This window comes from Phoca vitulina, unplaced genomic scaffold (assembly GCF_004348235.1).
Source record: "Phoca vitulina isolate PV1807 unplaced genomic scaffold, GSC_HSeal_1.0 scaffold20, whole genome shotgun sequence".
Lineage (NCBI taxonomy): Eukaryota > Metazoa > Chordata > Mammalia > Carnivora > Phocidae > Phoca > Phoca vitulina.
The window spans coordinates 17,716,683-17,729,972 of NW_022589723.1; the positions used below are offsets into that span (position 1 = coordinate 17,716,683).

At 36.1% G+C, this 13,290-nt stretch overlaps 1 protein-coding gene across 7 annotated transcripts in view; it reads right to left on the reverse strand.

The window, feature by feature from the left end:
- Positions 1-251: 251 nt before the first annotated feature.
- Positions 252-13,290, reverse strand: part of GABPB1 (GA binding protein transcription factor subunit beta 1) — a 65,231-nt gene continuing 52,192 nt past the window's right edge. For 4 of the 7 annotated variants that reach the window (XM_032417334.1, XM_032417331.1, XM_032417332.1 and 1 more), the window contains exons 7-9: positions 12,846-13,031; positions 9,890-10,005; positions 252-3,104 (exon numbers count right to left, since the gene is read on the reverse strand). In XM_032417334.1, coding sequence (XP_032273225.1) covers positions 2,952-3,104; positions 9,890-10,005; positions 12,846-13,031 — 455 coding nt within the window. In that variant the 3' untranslated portion in view covers positions 252-2,951. Of the gene's footprint in view, positions 3,105-9,870; positions 10,006-12,845; positions 13,032-13,290 lie in introns of all 7 variants that reach the window. The other 3 variants (XM_032417333.1, XM_032417329.1, XM_032417335.1) reach the window with 2 other exon arrangements.

Below are 13,290 nucleotides of genomic sequence, written 5' to 3' on the forward strand. Positions count from 1 at the left end.
GTTCTTTTGAATGTCACAGAGGAGAGCTCCCTAGCTCCCTCTACCACCAGAAAGAAAGAGAGCAATCTAGTGTCAGAGTAAAAGAATAGAGTACTAGTCTGCCATTCACATCGTGAAAGATTGACGTAAGAAAATTATTCCTAAAAGCCAATAAAGACAAATGACATCACAAGCCCTTATGGGAAGTAATTAGGATATAAATAAAATAAATAACAATAAATTAAAATTAGTTAAGAAGCACAGTCCTTGCAGATACTACTTGCCAGATGAGGCTTTCCGAGAGCATCACAGATCCAATTTAGAATTTGTAATCCTGGAGTTCCAATGACTATACACAGGGAAGTTAAATCTGAACCAAATCATTAGGTAATCAAGACATCTAATGAGCCCCACGTCTAGATAGTATGTAAGTATACTAGATGCACAGGAAAGAAGCAAATTCATTATAAGATAGTAATTCTTTAGGCCCTAACACTTACGGCATTAGGTCTTGATTCCCTCCCAGAACCCGAGTTGAGTAAGGCTGCTCTAAAAGGTGTTTGTTCACACATCAGTGGAAATAATTAACCATCGATGTGGTGACCAAATGACCTTTAACGACAAAACCATCATTAGGTAGGGGAAATACATTAAGTATGGATTTCTGAAAACTTCTATTTCATTCTGTCACTTCCTTTCAACTTCTGTTCAAAACACCATCAAGAATTAGAATGCAAAGCTTTTCCAGCCCAACTGAAAACAGAAGCTAGAAAGAAAAAAATAAACCCATTTTAAATTTCTTATAAATTCTTGTCTAACTATTGATTTCGCAGCACACTGGATCAGGTGTAGATGACTGAGGAATTATACAAGTCCAACGTAACACTGAAAAAAGTGAACTTCTCCCCAAGACATCTGAGTATTTACCTGATATTGTCATAGACTTACTCCTTTCAAGTACCAATTTATTTTTTCCCATCTACATCAAATGCTACTATAAATCAAAATTCCTTCTTGTACCAGATAAAGTCTCCAGCACAAGAGGAGACTAGGAATCAAAGAGCGTATTAAATCAGCTTTCAGGGGCTCATTTCCAACACTGTCTCAGGGCTCTTTGGGGCCAATCCAGTCTGGAAGCAAAGTCTACAGTGGCTTGCACTCTGGGGTAAACATACTGGTCCTTCTCCACTCCAGCACTGCATATGCCAAAGGCACTCTGCCTAACAAACCCATAAATGCACTAAAGTAAGAAAAGACACAGAAAAAGTAGCTTCATGCTACAGAAAATATGGCTTCACTTTTGTAAAACCTATTCAGATAATTTGAAATATGTGTCAAATTTAGTGGAAAACTGAAAAGGTCTTTTTCTCTTCTTTTTAGAGTTCTTAAATCTGCTCTCAAACCTTTCTAAGTTTCCCAATAGCAAGTATGAAGCTGAGAGTTCACAGATCCTTTTATTACCTTATCAACTATAATAACGCCAGTGAGAGAGCGAGCAACTTCCCAAGAAATTACCTCAAGGATTTGTAAGACACAGTGTGAAGACTATATATATTCTCATTCTGGTGGAATATGGCTGTAACATACAGAACAGGATTTTTAATGTGTGGTCAAAATATAAGTCTACACTGAATGTATGTGGAAAAGATATTTAATTGTAAAATAGAAAAGTAGGCCAGAGTACAGTTTTAAGGGTAATTGCTTCTTTATACAGATATGTAATCTAGAAGGGTCTTAGGGTTAAACATGTTCATAAAGCTTAAGACATTAAAAAATAAAGCAAGAAAAAAGAGCTTGAAGTTATGTTTTACAAAAAAGAATGAAGAGTATGTCAGAGTTTAATGTCCATACACTGTGGAATTCAACGATATTGTGATGAGAGCAAGTCACAGCACAGACATACAGCTTTCACAGGGAAAAGTAAAAGTTATGTTAGACATATCTAGCATCACTGTAGTACAAAAAGTTCTTGTTCTACATACAAAAGCATTTTTTTTTCCATAAGAATAATTTCCTGGGGAGAAATGAGTCCATGAAATATTTCAGAAACCCATATGCTCTGAGTATTCCAAAAACATTATCTTAAAATCCAGTGCCTTAAAGTGCTTTCATGTGGAAATCATGATGGAAGGCACAGAATACAGTTTCACGTCCCCACTATGAAATTTTCAAAAAAGCATAGATTTTGCAGTTTGCAAATTCAAGTTATCGCGTAAGCTGCTCCTTCTAAGAACATTGTCATTCCAATAAAACCAGCTGCTAGCTTACTTAACTTTCAATGACCTACAGAATAAAAGGATTTTTCCCCCTTGTTCACTTTCATCATCTTTGTGGGAAAAATACCTATGCAAGTGATGCATTTTGAAATTATAAAACATGCAGAATATGTACAAACAGAAAGTTTAAAAAATATTTGCTTCATATACATGTAAATCTACTTGGGTATAGCTGAAATTGAACAAATATAAAAATTTGCTTTCTAAAAAATGTTTTCAGAGAATCTGAGACAACTTAAAGCTGTACAAAGATTTCCTGGGAGAAATCTTCTTTTCATATAGAAGTTTATACCTACAGGAGTAATTCCAGCATCAGTCCACCACATAATTATTACATAACATTTGGTCTAATCAACAACGATCACCCTTAAAACTGTTCTGTTTCTGAGAAATTAAGGTTCATACTAAAATCAAAAAGAATTCACAAAAACAGTGGCTTATTGTGTTTTTGGATCTCTTCAACAATCTTTATAACTCATTTGGAACTGTAAAAAAACAAAAACTATTTACAGAATTCAGTTTTAAATACATTTCACAACTTCCAAAGTAGAGTTTTATGTTACAAGGATTCAGAGCTCATGGCTTAAGTCCGATCGTCAATCCGTAGTCTCTTCTGCCTGGCTTCCTGCGGTGTACAGTTCAAGACTGTGTTCTTTCTTAACCAAAAGTAAATTCAAACTATGTGTTCGTAGTTAATTAAACAGCTTCTTTATTAGTCTGAAGACGAGTCATAGCTTCTAATTTTTGTCTGTAGGCCTCTGCTTCCTGTTCTTTCTTTAGAAGCTGCTGTCGATATTTTTGTGCTTCTCGATTTGCTTCATCCAGCTGTTTCTGAAGAGCTTCTCTCTCCTAATTGAAAAAAAAGGTTTTTTCAATGTTTGCATGAATACACAATTAACACATACAAGCATGCATCCTTCAAACAGAAAAATCCGTAGGAGCTAGATGTAGCTAGCCACCTGTTGATATTTCCGAGACGTCTTGCCTTGTCAACCAATTCATTAATAATTAAAGCCCCAAATTTTGTGCTCCACGCTCTGACACAGATTAGTTTCTGACCTCAAGAAATCACTCCCTAATTAAAAATAAGATTAACATAATGAACCCAGATTGTGGACCTATACTTTCATATGTATGACAAAGACTGCTTTAAGAGAGAAATATACCTCTTCACACCTCTGTGACGTTTTTATGTAAAGGTATAATAAATTATAAAAGTTAATACTTATTGAGCACTCACTGTGTGACTAAATAAGGTGACTGCCAATAACAAGCCTCTAAGACAGCAATTATGCCCATTTTACAGATGAGGAAAACGATGCTCAGAGATGAGATAGCTTTTCCAGGGTAACACAGTTGGGTTTACGAGATTCTAATATTACTGCTTTTAACACTATCTTCCTCTCTGGTAACAAGCAAGATTCCTCACCGGTAAAACAGAGTGTTGGTCTAGATTAATGTTTCCTAAATTATCCCATTTTACAAACCAACAAAATACTAATTTCTTTACTGTGATTCATTAAATTATGCAAATATATGTATTAAATTCCTCAATAAATTGAGAGCTAAACATAAACCTAGTCCAATGAAAATGATACCCTTTCTCCTCCCCACTCTGCCCCTATTCAGTTGCCTAAGGGAAAACATTTCAAAGACTCCTTTCTCATGTGTCTAGTATGCACATGGACAAAAGCTCAACCTGCAGAGGCCCAAGCTCAACTTCATTTGAGAGGCCCAAGATCTCTTAGTGGGATGGGGGCTCAGGGTAGGACCATGACTGATCATAAGAAACGCCAGGGTCACACTGGACAAGACACAACTGAAGGTGAGGGTCAGTAGCCTACTGGGGAAGAGGACAGTATGAGGGTCTCTTCCACTACTTCCTTGACTCTTGTCCATTGTGAACACCAAAAGATTCCCTCCCCTTCACTATTCACATGGTCTCCAAGGAGGAGCAAATGTAATACTTCTTCCTTCCTTCCTTCCTTTGATCCCATTCCCTTCCCCATACTGGGAATGAAGCTAAATCCAACATGTGTTTTTCCCCGAGTCCACCAAATGTGGGAATGATTGATCACACAAGTAGTCTCCAAATCTTCCATTTACACAAAATGTACAAGAAGAAACATACGCACCCTTCATCTCCAATTTAAGAAATGCCACGCCTTACCCTGCTATCCTTTTCTTACCCCCTTCTTACCCTTTCTCCAGGCAAGATGGCAGAGTAGAAACAAGTCAGAAGACACCTAAGAGTCGAGCCTCAAGTAAACAACACCACTACCTTGGCAGTGAACTCTGGAGAACTTCGAGCAGGCCAATGGAAAGAGTGGGGGAGGGGTGCTGCTTCTCCGGGAGCTTGACCGCCACCTCTGGCAGGAGCACTCATGGCCATGCATAAGTGTTTTGTGTGTTAAGAAATAAGATCCTTCGATAACCAAAGTTTTGAATTTGGTAGGAAATACTGGAACACATTCTCTAACTCAAAGGTATCTCCTTGTACTAGCTATTCATTAACATTTAGAAACAGCAAGGGATTCACAATTACTCAGCAGATGAAAGCAAACTGAGTGAGGTAGTCTAACACTAAATACAGTTTGTTTTCCTTGTTGCATATTTTTATTTCAATTAGAATATATCTTCCTACAAATGAAAAAGACAGCTCCCTTCTGCCTACTAGGCCAAATAAAAGATTCATGTTACACTGCATTTCTTGACTGTATCTGTAAAACCTGAAAGATAAAGGTCATTAGCACTACTCTTTGAGTACACTTAGTCCTCAAGATTGAAAGCATAGTTAACATTATTAAAGTTTAAGTGTTTCCATTTTTTACTTCTCAAGAATATAGGTTTTTGGGGAGAGAATCTTCTTGCTATCTCACTTTTCAAAGCAAATAAAAATCTCTAAAAAGTGGAAAATATCACTTATTTTACTGAGATCTTTTGTTTACAAATTTGTTAAATGTTTCCTGAACATATATTATATGCAAGACATTTCCTTAACGTAAACAGTAATTTGGTTGTTTCACACATGAATAGTCCAAAAGACTGACATTTGAGATTTATATTTAAATAGAAATACCAATCATATAGCTTTGACCTTTTGCAATAAAAGCACAGTAAAAAGGACTTTGACATTTGTAAATAAACATACCTTCACCTAATAATATGTAATACTAAAGTATTTTTCCTTTAACAGTCTAACACTGAAGAATTCCAAAAAAGTAAATTCTGATGATAATCTCGATTTGGTAGCAATTGAGAAGATACTTATCTTACACCACAATTCCAAACCCAAGCAATGGAATAACAGGGCAAGGGAAGATTTGAGTTTGCTTTTTTATTTTCAAACAAAATTCGTGAATTTGGCTTCAGCTGGCAGCAATTCTCTCGAAACAATGTTATCATTTTTAATTTTCTACTATTCAAATTTATTTTTACCTTAGCTATTGTAAGGCAAAAAGTCATTATAGTGGTTTATCTCTCACCATACTTCTATATAAATTTTGGAAGATAATAAAAGCAACTAACACTTAATGAGCACTTATTATATGCCCATGATTGTACTAGTCCTTTACATGGTTCTCATTTAAGCTTTACAACAATCTGATAATGTAGGTGCTGTTATTTCCTCCCTGTTATTTATGGGGAAACGAAGCTTTAAAAGGTTAAATAACCTGACCAAGATAACACAATCAGAAAATTTTAAAATATACCCATATTCTTAACCATTAAATATTTGTTTAAAAAGAGAGAAACTGGGGCACCTGGGTGGCTCAGTCGGTTAAGTGTCTGCCTTCGGCTCAGGTCATGATCCCAGGGTCCTGGGATCGAGCCCTACATCGGGCTCCCTGCTCAGCCAGGAGTCTTTTTCTCCCTCTGCCCCTCCCCCCCACCACTTGTACTCTCTTTCTCTCAGTCAAATAAATAAATAAAATCTTTAAAAAGAGAGAGGGAGAAACTGGGCAGGGCGTGTGAGCTGTTTCCTTGTGTGTAAACATCAATTTTCCAAGTGCCATGGACCAGATATGATCCCGTTTTTATAAATAAAGTTTTACTGAAATAAGGCATGCCTACTCATTTTCAAAGTGTCTATGGCTACTTTCCCACTACAATGGCAAAAGTGAGTAGTGAAGCACAGACTGGACAGTCCACAAAGCTGAAAGTATTTGCTATTTGGCCCTTTGCCTACTCCAGCCCTAAAGGAAAAACTTCTCAAAAAGAGATAGGAGGGGCGCCTGGGTGGCTCAGTCGGTTAGGCATCTGCCTTCGGCTCAGATAGTGATCCTGCAGTCCTGGGATCGAGCCCCGAGTAGGGCTCCCTGCTCAGCGGGGAGTCTGCTTCTCCCTTTCCCTCTCTACTCTTCCCCAGCTAGTGCTCTCTCTCCTCTCGCTCACTCTCTCTCTCAAATAAATGAATAAAAATCTTTAAAAAAAAGAGAGGAATATAGAAAATTTTCAACTTTGATAGATCAAAAGAACATCAATAAAAGGAAAATAGACTGAAAAAATTGCATCAAATAAAACACTGTGTAAAGTTTACAGGAAACAATTTTTAAAAGAACACTAAGGATCTCAATCTATCACTGGTTAGAAGACACAAATATTTCATTAAAAATAAACAAACTTGCTAATAAACATACTCATCTCTAACCTCCACAGCAAAGAAAAGGTAAAGGTATTTCCTGATTTCACACAACTAAGTTAACAGAAAAAACCTGTTATTCCTAACGCACTAATTATATATTTCTTCCCTCCCACATTACAAAAGAATTCACTGATTCCATATATAGCACACTGCTTCCAAAAATATCTTTAGTGCAAGGGGGTGATATGATATACATTATTGCAATTTGGTGTCTTATTCATACCTCCCCTTTGAAAAACAGATCTATTTCATCTCCTATATTGCTATAATGCACATATAAAAGCTTCAGCATTTATAATACATTTTCTACAACTTAAACCAATTTTGTAGAGAGCATTAATAAACCTTTCCAATGTTAGTTGGGAAACTGTAAATATAAATTCTTAACATTTGATTTATAAACAGTCACTTTGGTAGTTGTGGACACACACATGCAGAGAAAATCCAAACATGTTAGATTCTGTATAATGAGTTGATTTTTTAATTCCCATAGAGCAGAGTTCCTCAATTTCAACATGGATATTTTTGGACCAGATAATTCTTTACTGTGGGGGCTGTCCTGTGCATTGTAGGATGTTTAGCAGCATATCCAGCCTCTATCCCCTATAGGTCAGGGGCACACCCCTGGTTGTGACAACACAAAATGTCTCCAGACATTGCCAGATGTACCCTGGGGTCAAAAATGCCCCAGTTGAGAATCACTGCCTGCAAGAAATTTTTTTAGTTAATGGTTAAGTTGTCACTTAGAGTATAAAAGTCTGCCCCCAAGACAACTCCATTGGTCATCTAAGGAAGTAAGTTCAAAAGCACCACTTTATGTATTATAAGGAAATGATTACCTGGTTTGATGAAAACATTGGAGGCCTCTCTTCATTCTATATTCCCAGCCCCCCTCTACCATCTAGACTCACTGTATGCTTCAAGGTCTCTCTTTAAGAGCTGCAGAGAGATCGTGCAACACTGGCTTGAACATTTCTGGTGATGGAGAATGAGAGTTCCATGACCAGAAAGCTCTAATTACTAAAAACAAAACAAAACAAACAAAACACTTCTTTAAACCAAGCTAAAACTCTATCTCCCTGAAGTTCTAGCCTTGGTTCTAGTTAATTTATATACCTCAATTCATACTTTCCTGTTACCTGTAATTATTCTTCCTGGTCTCTGAAAGACTAAGAGGGGAATCAGGCTGACCTTTGAGGAAAACAGCAACTCTTACGTGTTATTAGGTAAATAAAGGTGCAGGCTGCACATTCATTGTTTTAAATATATAATTTGAATTTAGTAAGTTTATGTTTAATAAAAATTCAAGTAATTTAAAAATGTTTTATTAAATAGTTAAAGCAAAAAAAAAATAGTTAAAGCAAAGTACAAGACAAATCTTTTTCACCTTATGTGCCAGAAAAGATCATCTGACATAAAAAAATTTAAAAGATTACTAAATAATAAGTATATTGATACTGTTCAATGGAATAAATTGCTAGCTTGTAAGAATTTCTGTGTGCTAAATATCATTTTAAATTTTGAAGAAACAGAACACCTTACCCTCAATAATTAAAGTCCTACTTTTACCAAACATTCTGGTTAAACCATGAATCAGATTCTTGTTAACTCAATAATATATTCTTTGTGATTATCGCTTAAAGATGTACCAGCATTACACTTAAATGAACTGGAGCAAAGATATATTCTAGTTGTCCTCAGTCAGAGTTTTATGTTGCTTTTTAGTGACTTTAAAAAAAATCCTCTTGGGGTGGCTGGGTGGCTCAGTCGTTAAGCGTCTGCCTTCGGCTCAGGTCATGATCCCAGGGTTCTGGGATCGAGCCCCGCATCGGGTTCCCTGCTCAGCGGGAAGCCTGCTTCTCCCTCTCCCACTCCCCCTGCTTGTGTTCCCTCTCTCTCTGTGTCTCTCTCTGTCAAATAAATAAATAAAATCTTTAAAAAAATAAATAAATAAATAAATAAAATTAAAAAAATCCTCTTTTCTATGAAACAAGATACTTAAGAATTCCTAGATGTTCACCAACATTATTACTATTTAAGATATTCAGCAACATTTACTGGTTACATGTATCAGATATTATGAATATCTGTATAATGAGTATGCTGACTTTTTTAATTCTGATAGAAATCTCCAAAATACAGATATTGTTATCCAAAACTCCAATTTGAGAGAAAATAGTACTGAAATTCAGAAAGGTAAGATAACTTGCCTCAAAGCTAATAGGGGCAAGAGGTGGAATTCAAATCCAGCTCATTTAATTTCAAGTCCAGTGTCCTTTACACTGCAATTGATCTTCCAAAGTTATTCAGGAATAATTTTATTTTCACTTTATATGAGTTAATACCAAATTCAGGGAACACAGTTTTGTTTACAGTCATGTGAGAAAAAAACCCGTGAGGCACTATGGTTTGGTTACACTTCCAAACGAGTTTGGGAGGTGGGGAAAAAGCTGAATCCTATCAACAACTAATCTAAATTTAAATTCCTTATTAAAGAACTTAATAGTGAAATAAGCAGTTATTTATGGCTTTTTAAAAAATAACCTAGTCAACAAATATCAACCTTTTCTAAAAGGATCCTCCAGACCAAATAGGCATTTACATTTCACTTTCAAAAGAAAAGAATGTTTTTTATCAATATACAGTGACATTTCCTTTAGTGACTTGCGAGAATGATGCATGTAAATTTAACAGAAAATAAAGGATGGAGCGCAAGAACCAAATTCGTTACAATGTTACCACGATGACAGACTTTGTTATAAACAAATTCTTCACTCATTCATTCATTCATTCAATATGTATTTATTGAGGGTTTGCTATACGTATAAGCAAATAATTAGACAAAATAATACTATGTACTTTCATTCTGTATCAAAACAGCACTGTCAGTAATAAATATAAAAGACCAAAAAAAAAAATTATATAGACAAGCAAACTGAATTTATTTTGGATGACTGCAGCAAAACACACCGGGTAAAAGACTCCTTACTTCTATTTCTGCAGATTCCACCCGGTTTTCAATTATTTCGATACATTGTCTCTTGGCTGGTGGTTCTTCGCTTATAACAGTTTCTTCAGCAATGTCAGTTGCTGGTACTGTTAATACTAAAATTAAAAAAAATGTATACGTTACTTCATTTTCAGACAGGTTTTAGTAGAAATAAAACTAGTCGTGACATTGTTGATGCAACTCATCTAAAATAAAGATGTCCCAAAACAATAATTTAAAAGCATTAATTTTCTTTTTATGAGGATATCCATATTTGTCTTCAGGGTACATTTTTAATGAATACTATTTACTGTTTAAAGTACCTATTTTTTAAAAATTTTTACAGATAACATACTCATTATATGGCTGAAAATCAAAACAATAAGCATAACAGAGAATCACTTTTATTGGTTTCTTATTATTGTTCTTGTGTTAATTTATATAAAAACCAACATGAACATACATTCTCACTTTTCTGTCTTATACAAAAGGCGACATACATACAATAGAGACACTGTTCTGCCTCTGCTTTCTTCACTCCAGGTACCTAGGGTATCTTTCATCAGTACATATAGCGCTTGCTTTTATTTAGCTGCATAATATTCCACTGTGTGGACACACCATTATGAATACTGTCTGTGTATAAACTTCGCTTGTTTTCCTTTTGGGTTGTTGGACTTTGTCCCTAATTTTTAGTAGTTCTTTATACAGATGTAGACATATGTACAGAGAGAGAGAGGCTGTCCTTGCTCTGCATAGCAAGCAGTGTGGGACCATACAAATGACTGTGCAAGCTGGAACCGTTCATAGCAATTTTAATAATCAAGGGAAAAATTACAATTGTGGTAAAGCCGTTAAAGTTTTTTATCAAAATATTAAAAACTCCGTCATTTATAAATGTAAGCAGAAATGAAAAAAGTAAAATTTTTAGTACACTGTAATTTAAAACATTAGTGATATTGAGAATTAACGTGTTTTATTTCTTGTAACTCATATTACATCACACTTATAAATTAACCCAAGAAGAACTGAGAACCTTGTATGTGCTTCACTGGACTGTCTGCATAGTCCGCATATATTCACATGTCAGTTACACACTTTTGAACTGTGAAGGCTTTAAAAGTTAAAAGTTTATCTTAATATTTAGTAAGCTCCTCTCACTGCTCTTCTTTCCCAATTTTCCTTATTCTTCTTCCCTGCCCCCCCAATAATATAAACTTCAGAATCTGTTTGACTAGTTCCAGGAAAAAACCTGTTGGTCTCTGTTATGGGAGGAATGGTGTCCTCCTCAAAATTCAAATGCTTCAGTGCTAACCCCCCGTACCTCACAATGTGACTCTACTTGGAGATCAGGCCTTTAAAAAGGTAAATAAGGTGAAACGAGGTCATGTGGGTGGGCCCTAATCCAATATGACTGGTGTCCTTTGAAGAAGCAGAGATTAAGACACAGACAACACAAACAGACTGAGGGACAACCAATGAGGACACAGTGAGAGGGCAGCCATCTGCAAGCCAAGGAGAAAGGCCTCAGAAGAAACCAAATTTGCCAACACCTTGATCTTGGACTTCAAACCTCCAGCACTGTGAGAAGACAAATTTCTGTTGAGTCGTTCAGTCTGTGGTATTTTGTTGTGGCAGCCCTAGCAAACTAAAACAGTCTTTTTTTTTTTTCCCATATTACATTACATTTATAAATTAGCTCAGGAAGAATGGAGAGCTTTATGGTAGTGAATCTTCTCAACCAAAAACGTGACATTTCTTTCCATTTGTTCCTGGGATGAGATTAGTCTGTCTGTATAATGGTCAGGTATTAGAAACATTAGATCTGCTTGATACAAACTGTGAAAGTTTTCTTATTTCTATATAATTAGAATTAGTTCTTTGAAGCTTTGTGAAAACATCTGGGCCTGATCCAAATCTTGGACTAGCCATCAGAGATTTCTGCAGAATAGAAGAGAATGGCTTCCCAGGCTTCACAAGTCAAGTGGTTCCTCTTCTGCTATAGAGACAAACTTTTTCCCTGAGACCCAGTCGCTCTATAGTGCCATACCTCCTCTGTCACTCTAAACCAAACCTCTAGCTCTAGCCCTTCACTTCCCCAATTCCTTCACTAGCCATGAAGGGACACAATCTCTGCAATCTTAATCAATTTCTAAAAGGTTATGCATGTGCACACACATTTTTTTGGTGGGGGGGTGGACTGGGTACATGGCAATGCTTGCTCGGATAGGAATTTTCTGCACCTTCTCTTTCTGCTTCCCCCAGCATTCATGCCCTGTTCTACCTCAGCCCTGCTTACAGCACCTCCTACGCAGACTGGGCCCTCTCTTGTTGAGTGTGTATTTATTGAGAATTTTTTAGCTCAATCAATCTCTTTTCTTTTCCTGATGCACCACTGTGAGTTTTCATGAAGGTTCTCTTGCCCTGGCTCTAACAGTCTTAGATGGTTTTGGCAGCACTTAAAATGTGGAATTCTATGGTTTTCTCAGCCTTTTGTTTAATCTATCTTACTACTCTCAGTGGTTTCCAAGAGGGAAAAAATGGGAAAATTACCAACAAAGCTGCTAAAAGTGGTTACCACATTCCTACTACAAGTCCTAAGTCCATCTTCTTTGTAAGGAGCCTTTTCTTACATGGTATTTTTAAAAGACTGTATGATATCTGAATAGCAATAAATGGCATAAGGAATTATTATCTAAAGCAGATTCTGAATTGTTTACTTAAGCTCATTTGCCAACCAGAATACTTGTGAGCCAATTCTTCTTTCCACCTAGTATATATGCAGAAAAAGCAAGTTAATTTCAATACTAATCCAAGCAAATAAAATTAGCCAATCAAACCTGTTGCAGAAGGTTACAAAAATATAATTTAAGGCAAAAATAAATGCTTTGAGAAACATCACAATTTCCCAAGCATTGAGAATAAATTCCAACTTAACCACATGCCTACTACCAACCTTGTTGTCCATCTGGCATGGTCACAATGATGGGCTGACCTATTCCACTGGTCGGAATGGAGTGCAAATTTCCAAGCTGAATGCCATCTGTGACTATTGTGATGACTTGCTGACCCCCTGAACTAACTACTTGCTGAATGGCACCATCCACAGATTCTGCAGTAACTACTTCCTCTGTAGCCACTACTGGAAAAAAAATATATATGTAAAAATCAGTGAACATACATAAAAGTATGACTAGAAGTTTATTTTCGCTTTGCTACTTTGTTTTCCCTTTTTTTGTGACACAGAAAAGCTTTTACATGGTTTTTATTAAATTCACTCTGCAGTGGTGCTGTACATATCTATGTAAACCATCGACTACAAGTCCCAAAATTTACAATTAAGTGAGTGCTAACTATGCACGTGTATCTCTTCATTTAGTTATCTGAGGTATAGAATTTAT